Source organism: Pyricularia grisea (genome assembly GCF_004355905.1).
Source record: "Pyricularia grisea strain NI907 chromosome Unknown Pyricularia_grisea_NI907_Scaffold_7, whole genome shotgun sequence".
NCBI lineage: Eukaryota > Fungi > Ascomycota > Sordariomycetes > Magnaporthales > Pyriculariaceae > Pyricularia > Pyricularia grisea.
The window spans coordinates 2,590,602-2,608,412 of NW_022156720.1; the positions used below are offsets into that span (position 1 = coordinate 2,590,602).

The following is a 17,811-nucleotide window of genomic DNA, read 5'->3' on the forward strand; positions in this document are numbered from 1 at the left end:
GACAGTGAGTGACACAGGGATCAGTGGCAGCTTGAGCCTCATCAGAGGCAGGATAACCGAGTAAAAGGCTAACAAATTTGTGAGCATAACCAGCATTCGTATTGGCGTCATTTGTCAGTCGACCATTTGATAGTATACTATGCTCTGGGTATATCGACTGACTATAAGCTGCTACATCGCAGCTAAGCATGGCCCTTCTGGTGATCTTCGTGTCACTGAGTGAGCACCAATGCCTCAATACACCTACTTCCCTGGCTCGCCCCATGAATGGTTTGTATGTGGCGAACTTGACTGACGGCGGGAGCGAATCAACAGTGAGTACTGTAGGGTTTGGTATCCATTTTGGGAATGTCAATCCCAATACTTTGGATAAATACCTTTTGGTTAGTAGAACTTGCGAAACCCAGTTTGTTGTCCTTGCTGCAAAAAATCGTCTTGCTGTGGCAAAGGCTCATCTACTCATATTTATATCAGTTCGCATATCCAACCCTCGACACCTACATATGGAGCTTCGTCTTTTCCAAGATGGCGTTTGCGATCTACTTCATGCGCGTCTTTCCTCAAAGGATTCACAAGCAGGTGAACATGGTGATGTTGGTATTTCTCCTCATGCAAGGGATCACCGAGTCCGTCGTGTCTCAGGTAATGTGTGTCCCAAGGGCCAAGTTGTTCTTGCCAGAGTCGCCCGGCAAATGCCTGGATACCCTAAAATTTTACTATGCTTCGGTGAGCAATCCGATAACGTGTTGCCAGATACCAGGCAAAGTCTTGACTAACGAGTTGAATATTCGCTAGTTTACTCTAAAACTCGTCAGCGATCTCGTCTTATTTGTACAGCCGATACCAACCTTGTACAGAATGAGCATGGCTTGGCCAAAGAAAATTATTACATTCTTGTTGTTGTCCCTAGGCCTTGGGTTAGTATGCTTATCCGGCAGTATCTGTGATTATCTACCTACCTACCTACCTACCTTAGGTACTGACGAATTTACTTGTCAGAGTTTGCCTGGCCTCCATCATTCGCGTGCGACTTCTTTCGAGAACTCGATCATCAGACCCAACATGTAAGACGTGCCCGTTTGCCACCTTCAAGAAAAAGAGAAGGAAAAAAAGATTCCAACTCATAATGCCACAGACGATCTCGTGGATGCAATGCTTTGGTCCGAAATTGAAGTTTCGGCCCTTGTCATCTGTGTCTGCTTCCCGGAAATACACATTCTCTTGCAGAGAATTTCCGCTATGGCAATCGTACGAAGTGCGACGCCGAGGCCCGCAGCAGGCGATGTTGAGAGGAATGGAGGGCGCAGTGGAAGCCTAGGGGTTCAGCTGCGCAGGGCTTTCAACCGGGCCAAAATCAAGACTGGTCAAGGGTCTTGGTATGGTTCTCGTTCAGGTGTATCCTCGGGCACTGGGAGGAGGACCAGATTCGGCGTGACCAGTTCCGTGTCCACTGGTCAACAGTCAAGAAACCATCAGCCCACAACGGACGAGACAGGACAATCAAGGGTTCAATCGCTGGCAGTTGAAGAGTCCGGCCCTCGACCGGACAGCCCAGACCATGGCGGTATTCTTGTCACACACGATATTGAAGTTGGTATCGAGACAGACGAGGATTACGTATCAGGGACAGATGTTAGTGATGTAGAGAGGAATGCGCCTGAGGACGAAAGGAACTTGACAGATAGCAGCAGCATTGTTGATCAAGATAGCAGGTGGACGGATACGACCAACGATTCAAACGAAGTTGAGGGAGAGCAGCTTGCACTCGAGAGAAGCGAATGACGATTTTGACACACAAAATCAGTATCATATAAAAAATCGAATCTTAATGATTTATTAGGCGCAGTAAAAAAAAAAAAAAAAAAAAAAAAATCAACTCAGTAAAGATGTTGTGGGGTTGTTCAAGACTAGGTACCTAGGTAGGTTGTCGGAAGGAGGCATTTGGAGTCAGTTCAATTCGAACGCCGATGCAGGGTGGGTAGGTATGATAAAGGTATAATCACAGTTTAATACTGTAGTTTCACTGTGGGTATCCCTCTCTGTTGAACAAACCAACCACGCACGCATCCCTGCCAATTCACTAGGTAGGTACTTCTGTTTGGAGTAGCTTTTATATCCGCACCTTACCGAAAGCCCGCAATTAAATCCTATACCTATCTAATGCTTCTTTTTCGAGTTGCACTTACTTTGAAGGCTGGGGCTAGCTGAGCTGTTACACCCACAAAGTCGCCTTGCCGGCGAGCCCGCCTGGCCAGTGAAGCCAGCCCTAAGTCGCAACCGCCCGCTTACCTCCAAACCCGCCGACATCCCATCCACGATTCCCCTCTTCAGCGATTGAACTGGCACCAAATACATAATAGTCGGCAACACACAAGACAGCTGACGCCATGGATGCCCCCCAAGTCAAGCTGTCAGAGTTGCTTCGTCACCCTGATGACCTCGACAAGATTCTTGGTCTCAAGCAAGAGTTCACTCGCAAGAAAGATGCCGTCGACAGTCAGCTGCGGGCCGGCCTGCGCGAGCAGCTCGAAACGACACAGGGCGGCATGAATGGTCTTTCCGAAGGTCAAAAGACGGTGCAACAGATCAAGGATGAGATGGTCAAGATTGACAAGCTGTGCTCCGAGAGCCAGAACATGATCAAGGACTTCGCCACCATCAACTTAGTATCGCAGGCCCACCGCAACTTTGGCGCCGTCGAGGCTATGCGCAACAATCTCGAGACCTTTAACGAACGTCTCAATGCCGTCGAGCTCATGCTCAAGGAGGACGAAGAGGACCAGCAGGGGATGCCAAGACTGCTGTCCATCCATTACGAACTCACACAGCTACGCAACATCCGAGACGACGCCATCGAGCAAATATCGCGCGCCGACGACCCGAGTCTGCAATCGACACTTGAGGACTATTTCGAGCGCCTGGACAGCACCATCGATTGGTTTGATGAGCATGTTGGCATGGTCTCCATGAACCTTATCCAGCTTGTCCAGTCTGAGAACAACAGCCTGGTCGTGCGCTTCGCTCTTATCATAGAAGCAGAGGAGAAGAGTGACCAGAGAGTTCTGGCACTTCAGGATGCACTGAAAGATCACAAGGAGATGGCCGCGCGCTTCCAAAGCATCACGGATGGCGCCAAGACGGTCCGCGGCTACAAGGACAAGTTTTTGCAAGCCATCCGTGCCTATGCCAACGAACAGTTCAAAATGAGCCGCGAGGAGGTTCTTGATGACCCGTCAACGTTGGACAAGACCTTGCGTTGGTTTTTCAACGACCTCAAAGCTGTTCAGATGGGCATGGTTCCCTTGATGCCCAAAAAGTGGAAGATATTTAAAACATATGGTACCATATACCACGAGCTTATGCACGATTTCCTGGTAGGCTTGGTAGACGACCCAGAGAGCAGCTCAACTACCACTCTTGAAATTGTCGGCTGGCCTGAAAAATATTACAAGCGAATGAACAAGCTCGGTTTCAAGCAGGATGAACTGAGCCCTCATGTGCTCGACAACCGTGAAGCTGAGCTGGTTCGTGACTTCAGGCAGCTTATCATCAAGTTTCTGGACGAATGGATCGAACGCATTTTCACCCAAGAACGCAAGGAGTTCTCGGAGCGGGCATCAGCCGAGAACGGCAACCTGGACGCAGACGAGTTTGGTTACTTCCGCACCAAGACTCTTATCGACATGTGGAAGATGATGCGAGAGCAGCTTGATGCGGCTGCCAACTCGAAACGTGCAGATGTCGCTGAGGGTGTTGTCGATGCCATGTTCCTCCGCCTGCGCGCTCGCCAACAGTCGTGGCAAAAGATGCTTGAGGAGGAGGCTCAAGTGTACGAGTCCGGCAAGCAGCCTGAGCTGGAGGGTTTCCAGGCTTTACAGGATTGGCTAGTGGCTACAGCAAACGACCAAATTGCCTGCATTGACGACAATGAAGACGAAGGTCGCATGGGTTATCTGACCAGCTTCCGGCAAAAGTTTGAGCCCATAGTCTCACAGCCGTATATGGAGCGCGCCGACACCGAGATTGAAGCCTTGCGTGATGGCTACGTAGACTTTAGCACATGGTGTTTGACCAAGTTCATTCACATGATTTTTGTTATCGACTTCAAGCCTGTCCTTGCCGACTTTTTCACACCGAAATGGTATACATCAACAGCCATGCGGCAGATGATTGTCACATTCGAAGAATACGTCGGTGACTATCGCCAGGTGCTGCACCACTCCCTGGTGGATATATTCATCGAGCTTTTCGCAGACGAACTCCTCGCACGCTACCTGGGATGTGTCCGAAACAAGGGCGCAAAGTTCAAGAGGTCCGATCAGTTCCAGGAGAAGATTTTCAACGATGTACAGACGGTTTTTGAGTTCTTTGATGAGATTTCGATGCAGAACGGTTCCGACGTTGGCCTGCAGTTGAAGGAGAGCTGGAAAGTCATTCAGCTTTTCGAAGGCCTCCTCAGCAGCCCCAAGGAGCAGGTGCCCGATGTCTTTGAGCGCTTCAAGACGCAGTATTGGGACTTGCAGATCACCTGGGTCGAGGCTGTTCTCAGATCTCGCGACGACTTTGAGCGCGCTACCCTAAATGCTGTCAAGGCTCGCGCTGCACAAATCTACGTGGAAAGGGGCCCAGAGACTATTATGAGTAGAGTCAAGTGAGAGAGAGGGGCGTGACCAATCAAAGGCACACTGTCATCAAACGACTTGCTCAAGGGCAAGCCGAGAGGGACAATTCGACTACCTAGACGGCCACTGAGCTTCAAACACTGCGTATGATGGCTCCACAATGCCGCGCCAAGGGTTCCACCCACCAAAGCTTATGCCTAGGCAGGAGTTGCAGTTGACAGCATGCTATGTCTGCGAACCACGCCCCTTTAAGCCGCAAGATGCTTGCCGGTAATTTGGACTGCAAACTAATGGACTGGAGCCGCTTCTGTGGTTTGGTCGATTGCAAGGAAGCCATCCGGAGTGGATAGCGCCTGGCAACAAATGTCTGTCACAGACCGGTGGTTATCTGTGCGCATGGACACACATGGCAGCATGGATATGGTACAGTAAAGCAAGGCCCGGGCATAGAGAAAGGTCATCAACAGGCGGCATTGCATACCAGTTCTATGAACATGTAAACGTCTGACAGTTACCTCAGATGTTCCATCAAAATTTGAAGAGTTACGTGCAGTCACATAACCTCTGGACGAGCCGAGTATCATAAAAATTATCGCCTTAAAATGCAATGCATGAAACCGTGACCAGTTTGGAGAGAGACATCATCCCTAACTGTTCCCATGTCGTTGATATCAAAGCCAGCCCGACGCCTAAAGGCGATCGAAAGTCGCAACCCTTTCGCCAGTCCAGTTTTTTTTTATGTCCCCATAAATGTAAAAGCGTAACCCCATTTCCATTCAAAGAACTAACTACACAAACGCCCGCCATCACCACACACAAATTTACTTGCGCATGGAGCTGGCACGCCTCTTGCGAGCGTCGGCCTTGGTGGCCTTGGCCTCGGCGACACGCTTGGCGAGGATCTGGGCGTACTCGTTCTGCAGAGGGCATTGGGTGGTTAGTCTGGATTCAACAGCCACGTTGGAAAACGCTTGTGAGGCAAAGTTAAACAGAATATACGTACGGCAGCGTCCTTGACCTTCTCGGACTGGCGCTTCTTCAGTGCGATGCGGTGGCGCTTGTGCTGCAGGCGCTGGGGAGTAACCAGGCGCTGGATCTTGGGGGCCTTGGTGTAAGGCTTCTTTCCCTCACCCTTGGGCTGGACCTCACGGCGAATGACGTACTTGCGCACCTATCGATAGAGACAGAGTACTCCTTGATTAGTATAATTGCAGTGGATTTTCGACTTCTCGAGTCGTCTGGTTTTCGACCACTTCATCCCGCCCAGTTTTCACAGCAAGGGACTAGGGTTCGGGGATTGAAGGGTTGTACTCAGACTCTCAGACTCTACTCGACGAAATCAAACCAACGCCAGGCATTTCAGCCAAAGGCGCGTATGGCCTGAACGTCGAGCAGGCGAAGACGGGGACAGTAGCTGTAGCAAACACGTACATCGTCTTCCTTGCTGAGGTCGAAGAACTTGCGGATCTTGGTGGCGCGCTTGGGACCGAGGCGCTTAGGGTGGACGACGTCGGTGAGGCCGGGGATGTCCTGCTCGCCGCGCTTGGCGATGGAGACGGCAAGGACGGACAAGTCCATGCCGGTGATGCAACCGCGGACGGACTTTCTCTTGCGCTCACCAGTGCGGCGGGGACGGTAGCAGGAGTGGCCTTCGGACAGGAGGAGGCGGGTACGGTTGGGCAGGAGGACACCCTGCTTCATCGGGAAACCCTGCTTGTCGTTTCCACCGGTGATCTTGAGGATGTAGCCCTTCCACTCGTCACCGAGGGGCTCGGCTGACACCTCAGCGCCCATCTGTATGCAGCATATCGGCCATGGTCAGTTCAAAATAGTTCGAGGGAGCTGATGAGCAGGCCCAGAGTGTGTGGTTTGGCTCCTTGGGTCGTCTTGAGACTTTCAATTCGGAGGACCGTTGTCGTGGGTGCTGTCGGTATCGGGACGATTCAACGTACGCGCTTCTCCATGAAAAACCTGAGCTTGCGCTCATCTTCCACCTCGACGAGCTTCTGAGCACCGGTGCTCGGGTTGCTGATGTTAAACTTCATTTTGACAAAGATTTACTCGAATCGTGGCGGCAAGGGGACGATTTGAGAACCTTTGTTGCTTCAGCGACTTCCACGCTATTTGGGGTCAAGGCAAGTCAAGAAAAGATTTTGAGGGGATGAGAAGGCGGAAGCAAATTGGCTGCCAGACCCGTTTGTGGGCCCCACCAAGCCTCTAGGGCACACGACAGAATGGACGATTTGTGGTGGTCCGTGCATTGAGATTACTATTGGTACCTCAATTCATTGGGGCAAACAGTGCAAGGTGAATTCAAGCCACGTCTGAATTTTGACTTGGCTGAGAAGAAGCTGCTTGGGGGGTGGCTAGTTGCCCACGCCACATATAAAATTGGACATCCAAGTCATTCGAATACTGCCAGAATGTTGCTTACCTACCCTAGACAGAGACAGCCAGAGCTGTGCTGTAAATATCTTCACGCCAATCGCCACAGACATTGTTGATATGCACAGCACCTCAAATTTTTCCACCCAAATTCCCTTGGAATATATTATATTTGTTCATAAAGCAGGAGTAATCCAAAAATTCTCGCTGCACAGGGAGAAAAAAAAGTCTTAACAATATACGGCTTTTGTATTCAGCAACGCTGTTGCGCCTAATCACCCCGCATCCTCTTCGCCTCCAATTTTGGCACCAGTATCAAGATGGAGGACGACCGTGCAGAGGTAGATCTCGGCATTGCGGCCGACATCGAGCAAACACAAATTGCTGCAGAAGTTACTGCAGATCCAGGATTGAAGCAGCCGAAGAAGCGATTTGTTGGTCGCAGGACGGCGGCTCAGGCAGCGCAAAGCGGCTCTTGTGGTGGTGATGCCCCAGCAGTGACAAGCGGGGCTGTACAAGGCAAGGAGGAAACCTACAGCTCAGGCTTGACTTTATGCTGGCATGATCGCGAGTTGCAAGTCGAATAAGTGAGTGAGTTAGTGCTAACACCCTTTTCAGCTGCCAAGCCGAAACGGGCCCCTCGTCTGCTCAACCAGGTGCCCCAAGAGTTGTTAGATGACACCGAGCTCAAGGAGGCCATAAGTCTGCTACCAGCAAACTATTCTTTTGAGATCCACAAGACTATTCACAGAATCCGTTCCTTGGGGTCCAAGAGGGTTGCGCTGCAGATGCCCGAAGGCCTCCTCCTCTTTGCGACCACCATATCAGACATCCTGACACAGTTCTGCCCGGGCATTGAGACGCTCATCATGGGTGACGTGACCTACGGCGCGTGCTGCATCGATGACTACACAGCCCGGGCCCTGGGTTGCGATCTGCTAGTCCACTACGCACACAGCTGTCTGATTCCTGTGGATGTTACAAAGATCAAGACCTTGTACGTCTTTGTCGACATCAGCATCGACACGTCGCACTTGTTGGCAACTTTGGAGCGCAATTTCGCTTCTCCTCGCACTATTGCCCTAGTTGGCACTATTCAGTTCAACGCCACCATTCACGGCGTGAAGTCTACGCTAGAGAAGGCTGGATTCTCTATTGTTGTCCCTCAGATTGCACCTCTTTCCAAAGGCGAAATCCTGGGTTGCACATCTCCGGATTTGACACGACGCCCTGGCGCAGCCGAGACACCAATAGATATGATCTTGTATCTTGGTGATGGCCGCTTCCATCTTGAGAGCATTATGATACACAACCCAGACATCCCGGCCTACCGTTACGATCCCTATTCCCGCAAACTCACGCATGAAGAGTACGGCCATACGGAGATGCAGGACCTGCGGCGGCAGGCCATCCGCACAGCCAAGACAGCTCGCAAGTGGGGGCTCATTCTCGGCTCACTGGGGAGGCAAGGCAACCCCCATACGCTAGAGCTTATTGAGCGCAAACTGACCGCGCTTGGAGTCCCCTTTGTGAATCTGTGTCTCAGTGAGATCTTCCCTGGAAAGTTGGCTGCTATGGGGGACGTTGAATGCTGGGTACAAGTTGCCTGTCCCCGTTTGAGTATAGACTGGGGTTATGCATTCCCACGCCCGCTGCTCACTGCCTATGAAGCCTTGGTTGCTTTAGGGGAGAAAGAAGACTGGGGCAAGGGGGTGTATCCCATGGATTATTATGGAAAAGAAGGATTGGGCAGGACTAAACCTCTTAGTTCCATCGAGACGATAGTAACCTAGAGGAGAAAGTACCTAGAGAATGGGTTCGGAACCTGGCTGATATTTACCTGGTTTGGGTGCTCATTAACTAATCGCACCACAGTGGCAGTGTTATTTTCGGTCATTAGCTAGTGGAGCATTTACCCTCTCTCGTTCTCAAGTCATTGCCGCCGCCTTCGCTGCGCCAGAAACTGTGTAATCCTAGTGGACCACGAGGTAAAAGTCACCAAGTTGAGGCTTTGTCGGGATACCAATTTCTGATACTTGATCAAATTTCCTATTGGAAGTTTCCATATCACATGCATCAATATTGTATCGATCCGGACTCTTTTTTTTTTCTATTTGTTTCTTTCTCTTTTTTTCTCCCATCGTTGTCGTTGAGTAAGAGTCAGGATTTGGACCGTTGCCACAATCGTTATTGCCCCCGGACGTAAACTCTGCGTGGGGTGGCCATCCCGACTCGGTAGCTCCGCCTGGCCTGTTCGGGAACATTCTAATTGGAAGTCCCTAGAGTAAATCTCTGCCCACCCGATGACATATGCCCATCACCCCGCGAGCAGGCCCCACTAAAAAGATGATATTGTATAAAATTCATTCCCCCCTTGCCCCTCCATTGTTAGTCGCAAAAAAGGGAATTTGCGCCAGAGAAAAAATATCGTACAAAAAAAAAAAAAAAAAATAAAAAAAAAAAAAAAAAAAAAGCACAAAGGAAAACATAATATCACGAGAAGTCTGAAAGACGAAAAACACGCATACACGATAAAAAAAACACTCAGAAAAATACACATATAACCCCCAGTTCAAAAGAAAGACAAGAAAACCCGCAACGGCAATGTCTCCAGCAGAGGCAGAAACAAAAGCCGCAGGCACAACGCCCTCGCAGGCTCAGCTCTTCGAGGCCATTGGCGCACAAGTTGACCAAGTCGCATCGGCAACAACAGGCGCAGCGCAAGATGACGCAGACGACGGCCCACCACCGGTCGAGGAGATCGAGTCCCTCTGCATGAACTGCCACGAGAACGGCACGACACGACTCCTCCTCACCCGCATCCCCTTCTTCCGCGAGGTCGTCCTCATGTCGTTCCGATGCGACCACTGCGGCTTCCAAAACAGCGAGATCCAGAACGCGGGCGCCGTGCAGCCGCGCGGCACGCACGTCGAGCTCCGCCTGACGGCCATGCAGGACTTTTCGCGACAGGTCGTCAAGGCCGACACGGCGACGGTCAAGTTCATCGAGTTGGACGTCGAGGTACCGCCGGGCCGTGGCCAACTCACAAACGTCGAGGGTCTGTTGTCCACCATTATTGACGACCTCGAAAGCACCCAAGTGGAGCGCATGGAGAAACAACCCGAGGTGGCGGAAAAGGTTGCAGAGGTCATCGAGAAGGGACGCAGGATGCTCGCCGGCGAGTCCTTCCCGTTCCGGGTATACGTCGACGACCCGGCCGGCAACTCATGGATCCAGCCGGACCCGCGCGATGGCGTTGGAAAGTGGGAGAAGCGCGACTTCACTCGCACACCAGAGCAGAACGCCGCCCTCGGCTTGGCCGATACCGATGCGCCGTCGGGTCCTGGCGGCGTCATTCCCCTCGGCGGCCAGGGCAGGCTCGACGAGAACGACAACATTATCCCCGACGAGGTTTACAGCTTCCCGGCCAGCTGCCCCGGCTGCATGCACCCTTGCGTTACGCACATGAAGATGGTTGATATCCCCCACTTCAAGCAGGTCGTGCTCATGAGCACCGTCTGCGACCACTGCGGCTACCGCTCCAACGACATCAAGACGGGCGGCGCCGTCCCCGAAAAGGGCCGCAGGCTGACACTGCAGGTCAAGTCGGACGTCGACCTGGCCCGTGACATTCTCAAGTCGGAGAGCTGCGCGCTCGAGTGCCCAGAGCTGAACCTCTCCGTCAACCCGGGCACACTCGGCGGCCGTTTCACCACCGTAGAGGGTCTGCTCACTCAAGTGCGCAACGACCTCAAGGCCCAGATCTTCGAGGCCGACTCCACCCCGAATCCCAGCAACGCCGAGGGTGCCATCTCGATGGAAGGCGGCGACTCGCTGTCGACCGAGGACAGGACGAGGTGGCAGGCCTTCTTCACCGAGCTGGACAAGGCCATCGCCGGCGAGCGTGAATTCTCCATCGTCCTTGCCGACCCGCTGGCCAGCAGCTATATCCAGAGCTTGGCCGATGATCCGAGCAAGCCCGACTCACAGATGACGGTCGAAGACTACGACAGGACGGAGGAGGAGGAGGAGGAGTTGGGACTGAAGGATATCAAGGTGGAGGGCTATGAGGAGGACAGCAAGAAGGAGGAGGATAAAGTTGAGACGGCGGATGCGGCACCCAGCAGCACCGCTTGAAACTGCAGTTAGATACCAAGTTAATACAAAAGTGGACACGAGTGTTATGAGTAATACTCTCTCGGTTCATTTCCAGTCAATTTACCGATGTGACTTGTTTACTGTGATGGAATGTCTCCGATATCAGGAAATAATCTGATCTGGCATGTCGCCTTTTGTTGAGTTTCTGCTATCTAAAACACCCCTGACCGGTGACGGATCACAAGGAATCTGACGGATACAGATTTATACACGCCCCATCCCATCATAAAAGATAAGTATGTCAAACGATCCTACAACCTTTACACAATTTATAGGTAGCTGACATGGCAAACATCGTCCCAGGCTAGCAGGCTGCACAAAAGAGACTTTTGCCCGCGCTCGGCAATTCATGTAAAGCAACCCTGAGCCCAGGGGTATAAAGGTTCGGCAGAGATATACTTTGAACATTGTGACACCTGAAGATAAAACCCACCAATCTCCCGACATTTGCAACCTTTGGTGAACGAATCCGTAGACAACGACATGAAAGATGGCCAAAATGGCGAAGGGGAATTAAAGTGAATTGATGAAAAAAAAAGCCATCTTACAAAAAACAAGAGAGAAAAAAGGTCATAAAAAGCCACGCAGAAGCAGCCAACGCCAGTCAGATGCATCCCGAGCATGACAATCCAGCAAGTGATTTCCCCTATCACGTTGCGAACAAAAAAAAAAAAAGAACAAAAATAGTATCGCATAGAACAAACATAAACAAACAGGTGTCCCAAACCATAGGCAACCGGGAGGAAGTAAACAAACACAAAAAAAGAAGGAAAAAAAGGTTCCGAGAATGAGACTGCAAAGGAACCAACGAGGGTCTAAGGATGATAAACCGTCCATGTGGTCAATCTTTGCTCACCGGGTATGCGCAAAGGGCCAAGTTTTGAGCCCGTACAAAATCTCATTCCCTGGTTCGTGATAAATATTTTCTTAACAGAACACAGCTCAACTCCGCCAAGGTAAGGGGTATTCCGCACTAGAAGATGTGTTTCTAAGCGCTTAAAATGTGAAACTAGGCTTGGTAAGCACGCGGTACTCGACGTAGTCCTCGCCGTCGATGGAGATGAGAGTACCGTTGCTTGCGAGTTTCCCGGGAAAAGGCCCATTCTTCTTGCGAGCATATGTGATCCCCGCATGCTCCTTGACTTCGACCTTGATTTCTTCGACAGGGGCGGGTCGGTCTACAGCTCCAGGCATGAGCCGCTGTTCCTCCTGCATTGCCCAGATCCGCTGCATCTGGGAAGTAGCAGCACCAAAGCTGGCGGCCGAGGTGTCCGAGTGATAGGGGCCCCCGTTCACGTTGCCTCCGTTGATGCTTTGCCTTTGACTGATACGCACCTGGTGCGACTCAGCAATGGCCAGGTTCTGCTGGGCAATCGAGTTCACGCGAGCCATGCGGTCACTACTGTCACTGTACGCTGGGACCGGGACCGAAGCCGGAGCCGGGCGTCGGTTAGCCGCCCGAAGCTCAGAAGCGTTAGGCAACGAGTGACGGGCAGGCCGAGGAATCTCCTTTTGGGCTTGGGTCATCGCCATGGTTGAACGTCTGGATTGACGAAGTTCGTGACCCGTACCGGGACCAGAGTCGAAATTGTCCTCGTCGTCGTAGTTATCATCACTGGCGATGTGCCTTGCAGGACGCTCCCTGAGGTCGACGTTCTGTGATTCGTTTGTGGAAGCCACATCATGCTGTGGCTGCTCGCTGTCATCATCCAGCTGGGGGTTACTCGTACCCTGATAGGTAGATTGGGACCGGCTCGGGAGTATCATGGGTTCATTGGCGGCTTGTCGCAACTGGTTGGCGGCCATTGGGTTCTGCGGGCGGCCGAACTCGACGCGAACTTGAGCCTCGTGCACGGCCTTTGTCTCGTTGGAAATCCTATCTTGGGGCAACTCGCCAGCGTCGTAGTGACTCTGGCGAATACGGCAATATTCTTTAATCTCGGCACGCTCGAGCTTGCGCAGGTGTGGCTCGAACACGACTTCCTCCCAGTTGATCCAGACTGCACCAGGGCCAGATGGGAAGTCACCGTTTATGGCACGGCCGTCTCTGGTATGCTTGACAAGCTTAACACGAAACATGTCGTTGGAGCCCAGCACTCCATATACGGCATGCTTGTCCTTGGGGTCTGTCTCTTGTGACTTGGCCCAGTACCCAACGACAACCTTGGTAGGGCGTGTACCGGGTATGTCATCATAGACGGTTCCAGCCTTGGCACCGCCGCGGCCACGCGGAGGAGGTACCACCACGTCTGGTGTGTCAACAGTAAACGACTGCTGCTGAGACAACGAAGGCGTTTGTGGCGATGGCATGACGATGCTGTTCAGACGTCGCTTCTTTTTTTCGTGAGCGCGGTTTACTTTGGCATGATCTGGTATGTCCTCGCCGTAAGCAATAATGGGCTGTTGAAAGGGGGCGTTTTCCGGTGCCGGGCGGGCCTGAACACGGGCGACGGCTTCCTTGACGGCCGCACTATTGTTCGCTGCAACTTCCTCATCGGTTGTCTCGGTGCCCCAGGTCTCTCCGCGGACTTTGACATACTCTTTAATCTGCTCATGATCCAAATGTACGAGGTGGTCTTCAAAAACAATGCGCTCAAACGTCACCCAGCTTCCACCTGGACCAGGCGGCAGAGGAAATCTGTCAGTCATTATTTGGCCAAAACGCGATGTGGCCTGCACTCGGGTGCGCAGTCGGTCTCGAACATCGATGAAACCAACGACCTGGTGCTTGTACTCCTTCTCAGGCACTTCCGAGTCTCTCCAATAGCCTAGAGTGATGCCTCGGACTTTGTCGCGACCCTTGAGCAGCATCGCCATTGAGTCTGGCTTGGAAAGCGATGGCGACGCGGCGACGTCACTCGCGTCGTCTTCTAACGAGGCATACATCGAGTTCCTTTTACGCTTGGGATAACCGCCACGTGAGATGTCAGCATCAACCATATCAACGTCGTCCTGATCTGCCTGGACACGAGCAGACGGCTTGACTCCGTTAGACTTGGTGCCGACCACTATCTCGTCCTGAAGGCTGTTGTTATTGACAGCGGTTAGGCTGGGGACAGGACTAGGCGAGTCAGGCGGCGGCGTGAGGTTATCGTCGCCGTCGTCGTCGTCCAGGTCGTCGTCTTCATCGAAGTTGTTATAGGAGCCGGGGTCATTCACTTGGTGATCGTCATCCCCGTCACCAGCAATTTCTTGAGCTGTAGATGCGACTCCGTTTTTGGCTGGTGCGGTTGAATCCACTCTTGATGAAACAGAAGTGGTCAGCGAGATCCTTAATGAGGGTTCAGCTGACACGTGATGGTCGCTAGATGTCGTTGAGGTAGATGAGACATGTTGGAAGTGTCCGGAAGGGCTGGGGACATTTGTAGTAGGCATCTCCATGATAAGACAAGAGTGCACATATGCGACGAGAATGAGGGTCTGTCTGGTGAGGTCGGAAAGTTGGAGGAGCAAAAAGGAGATATCATGAAGATGGCTTGTTGGGGTGGGCGGGTAGGGCAGCAGTTACATTGAGAGAAATTCGACGAAGTTTGGCAGCCTTTGATGCGACTGAAAACAAGGTGCCACGACGTCCGAGGAGCGCGAAGGGACCCTTCTGTTGTCGACGTTTACGTTGACCGGGACTGTTTCCTCGAGACCCACTGGGCAAACAGGCGACATTGAGGTTTTCAGAATGGGAAAATTAAAAATAAAAGAGAAAAAAGAAAAAAAAAATAATAGAGATAACTGAGGGAATGCTGAGGGCAGATTGAATAGTTGCTTGCGTTCGCCGTACCAGAAGTGGGCGTCATAGGCAAGCCGCTGCACTTGGCCAGGGAGCAAAGCCTTTGGACCTGGATTGAATTGGGTCGCTCCAATTCAAAGGTGAGAGAGGGTTTGGTAATGTCATCGACCAAACCTGTTGCGAGCGGAGGAAGATGCACTCTTCTGACATGGAAGGATTCAGAACGCCAACAGATTATGCAAACCAAGGTAGTCAAATATGGGGGAAATTAACTAGCGCACTAATAGATTTGGCTCTGTTACTGCAAATGGATTGGGTTGAGTCTCTTTTTTTTTTTTTTCTTTTTTTTTTTTTTTCTTGTTCTTTCCTTCTCTCTTTGATCCACCCGAAAGCTTAAAAGAGTTGAAGCAGACTGGGACTAAGTCGACCTTGTTCAACCAGTCGATCCTACTCCAAAACCATCGGACAAACCAAAGAAGATTTGAAAAAGACAGAAATAAGAGAATTGAACAAGAAGAAGAGAAGAACAAGAAAAGGAACCAAACTATGTCCAGCAGAGAAACCCCGCCACAACTTGGGCATGCTCGCTCTGCGAACAGTTAAGCATGGGTTAAACTTGGTGCTGGCTGGTTTGATCTCGCCCCCAGGCAAACTTGGTCAAAGTCTATTTTCCCCCTTTCTATCCTTTTGTAGTATGCTTCTGTGTAGCACTTGCATTAAAAGGTGCATTGCACATGGGTAAAAAAAAGAAGTAAACGTGTTTCCAATTCTCCGCTCCTTACCCCGATCGAATTTAGTCATATGATATCTAACTAGGATACCTGAACTAAATTGTTGCACGATCCGGGACTGCCGGTCATAAAACGGGGACAAAGGAGACGCGCAGATAAAATGTTGAGATGAGGCACAACATGAATTTTAGCAAGAGAGTTGCGAGATGACGCCTTTATATGATCTGACAAATAACATCAGGCGGGCTTCGGTGATGATGTATGTCTTGTTGTGTTACTTTGGGAGGGAAAAGAAAAAGAAAATCCGAGGGGGTCACGAAGTCACACCTCTAGGCAACTTCGTATGGCCAGCATAAAACTGAACAATAGCACATTGGCTTGGAGGCGGGCAGAGGATGCAGAGCGCAAAGTTGGGATGAGTTTGGTAAAGGCAAGTGTGGCAGGGGCGGTATGGTATCGAGGGTAGATATAGGTAGGTAGGTAAGGTAGGTTTGTAGGCACCTAGGTAGGTCTGTATGGATATTTTGAATGAAGACCCATATCGCAAACTTGAGTAAAAAAAATACCCTCGTAAATGTAAAATAGGTAGAGGTAGGTAGGTAGGGGTGGTGGCAAAGAGCATGACTCTGTTGATTACACGATCATGCCAAACTAATTATGAAACATGTTTGTGCACTTACTTGTCATTTTCGACTGACGGCCGGAGTGTTTCGTCAGTTTTGCCGTCTTCTATCGGCGCGAACTTGGCAGCTGTCGCCGGCGCGGGTGAATCTGGCGCGTTGGTGTTTATTGCCGACGCGGTAGTATCGACTTCTGCAGGCATCTCTGCTTTGTTTTTTTTTTTTTTTTTTTTTTTTGTTTCCGTCTCCCCGTTTTGGAAGGCCAGCCCTTTGGACTTTGTCGCGAAGAAAAGGCGTCGACGCGCTCCTTTTAGAATTGCCCCGTGTTCAATTGGGGGGCAGGTCGCGCCGCCGATGGTGTGGCGAAAAGCTTGCGCAAGACTGAAGTAGGTGAATGTCTTCCGTGGAGAAAAAAAAAAAAAAAGAAAAAGAGTAGTTGTAATAATGACAAATAGTAAAAAAAATCACCAAAAAAAGGAGAATGACAAGTTATAATAAACGCCCGATGGGCAACCAGATATCTCCAGACTCATAAACGGTCGGATTGTTGTTCAGAAGACAACGGTAGGCAGACTGACGGGGATTTGTGCTTGATTAGAACGAACTGGTTCAGAACAGGTTAGTTGACAGTGAAGTCTTGCGGAGTAAGTAAGTTAGGATGAAGACCAATCAATTAAATATTGGGGGGGAAAGAATAGGTAGACAGTTATTGTGCAGTGGGTACAGGCGTTCAAAGATAAGCGCCTGGGTTGATGAAATAAGGTAGATATGTGACTGGTCAGCTGTCTCTTGTTGTAAAGAAACTGTTGGAAAGAGTAAGAGAGCGCGAGTTGGAAAGTGAAAAGAAGAGAGAAGAGAGAGAAAGAGAAAATGGGTATTCTATGGGAAGAGATGGGAGTGAGACAAGCCAAAAAAGAAGAACGCGCTGGGCTTATGCGAGGGTTGGATTGAAATTAGTCCCTAGCAGGGACGGCTTTAAAACTCTGGTTACCACGAACCTGGAGCCTATTGCGAGGAGCGCGCACCGGATTGGCTGGCGAAGGTCATCGCTGGGACCACTACGTCTCTGCCTCATTACCTACCACCTCACTTTCACGTCTCTGTTATCTTTGCTTTTCTGTGTGTGTTATTTTTTTTCTTCTTTTTTTTCCCTTGACATTGTTTTATTTAATTTTGTATTTTATTCTTATCTTATGTTGACATGTTTCATGGCCTCTCCCATTTTGTTTCCTCATCTTGCACTTCGACTCCACTCAGAGACTTCACGGTAATCAATATAGTCTTTCACTGTCAAGCAGAAAACAAAACCTGGCTGCCTGAAATTTATTTGAGTTTGTTCTAGCTAGGCCAAAACTAAAAGGAGTCGCCATCTCCCAAATCCAATAATAGTACCTTCTGCCTATAGTACAATCCACTGTAAAAAGTGCAAGTAAGCATGCTGTAACACACCGACCCCCAATAAACCGCATGTTATTAAAGGTTTCAGCGCCTGTCAAGCCAATGTAAAATTGGCACCAATATGCCCCAGAGATAAGTAAGGGCATCTAACAAGAAGCCCTGTCTGGGAGGTG

General features: G+C 50.7%; 6 protein-coding genes across 6 annotated transcripts; 4 read left to right on the forward strand and 2 right to left on the reverse strand.

Annotated features, from left to right (window-relative positions):
* Window positions 1–525: 525 nt before the first annotated feature.
* On the forward strand, window positions 526–1,782 carry PgNI_09788 (uncharacterized protein; the record flags this gene model as incomplete). The annotated part of the gene is made up of 2 exons (XM_031129770.1): window positions 526–726; window positions 1,228–1,782. 2 exons carry the CDS (start codon window positions 526–528, stop codon window positions 1,780–1,782), a joined length of 756 nt encoding a protein of 251 aa, XP_030978080.1.
* A 399-nt stretch (window positions 1,783–2,181) lies between these two features.
* PgNI_09789 (uncharacterized protein) lies at window positions 2,182–6,772 on the reverse strand. Its single transcript, XM_031129771.1, has 4 exons — window positions 6,575–6,772; window positions 6,054–6,416; window positions 5,626–5,793; window positions 2,182–5,539 (listed from the first exon to the last, which is right to left on the reverse strand). Exons 1-4 carry the CDS (start codon window positions 6,665–6,667, stop codon window positions 5,444–5,446), a joined length of 720 nt encoding a protein of 239 aa, XP_030978079.1. The 5' UTR covers window positions 6,668–6,772; the 3' UTR covers window positions 2,182–5,443.
* PgNI_09790 (uncharacterized protein) lies at window positions 2,388–4,655 on the forward strand (the record flags this gene model as incomplete). Its single annotated transcript, XM_031129772.1, has 1 exon — window positions 2,388–4,655. One exon carries the CDS (start codon window positions 2,388–2,390, stop codon window positions 4,653–4,655), a length of 2,268 nt encoding a protein of 755 aa, XP_030977987.1.
* A 555-nt stretch (window positions 6,773–7,327) lies between the features above and the next one.
* Window positions 7,328–8,800, forward strand: PgNI_09791 (uncharacterized protein; the record flags this gene model as incomplete). Its single annotated transcript, XM_031129773.1, has 2 exons — window positions 7,328–7,519; window positions 7,634–8,800. 2 exons carry the CDS (start codon window positions 7,328–7,330, stop codon window positions 8,798–8,800), a joined length of 1,359 nt encoding a protein of 452 aa, XP_030977852.1.
* Window positions 8,801–9,611: 811 nt separating this feature from the next.
* On the forward strand, window positions 9,612–11,144 carry PgNI_09792 (uncharacterized protein; the record flags this gene model as incomplete). Its single annotated transcript, XM_031129774.1, has 1 exon — window positions 9,612–11,144. The coding sequence occupies one exon, from the start codon at window positions 9,612–9,614 to the stop codon at window positions 11,142–11,144; it is 1,533 nt and encodes a 510-aa protein (XP_030977988.1).
* Window positions 11,145–12,161: 1,017 nt separating this feature from the next.
* Window positions 12,162–16,495, reverse strand: PgNI_09793 (uncharacterized protein; the record flags this gene model as incomplete). The annotated part of the gene is made up of 2 exons (XM_031129775.1): window positions 16,301–16,495; window positions 12,162–14,406 (listed from the first exon to the last, which is right to left on the reverse strand). Exons 1-2 carry the CDS (start codon window positions 16,441–16,443, stop codon window positions 12,162–12,164), a joined length of 2,388 nt encoding a protein of 795 aa, XP_030977989.1. The 5' UTR covers window positions 16,444–16,495.
* Between the last annotated feature and the right edge of the window lie 1,316 nt (window positions 16,496–17,811).

Coding starts and splice junctions, on each gene's coding strand:
- PgNI_09789 (XM_031129771.1), bottom strand. CDS start 6,667: ATGAAGTTTAACATCAGCAACCCGAGCACCGGTGCTCAGAAGCTCGTC. Junction 6,417..6,574: donor GGTTTTTCATGGAGAAGCGC/GTACGTTGAATC, acceptor TGCTGCATACAG/ATGGGCGCTGAGGTGTCAGC. Junction 5,540..5,625: donor AGAAGGTCAAGGACGCTGCC/GTACGTATATTC, acceptor TGCCCTCTGCAG/AACGAGTACGCCCAGATCCT.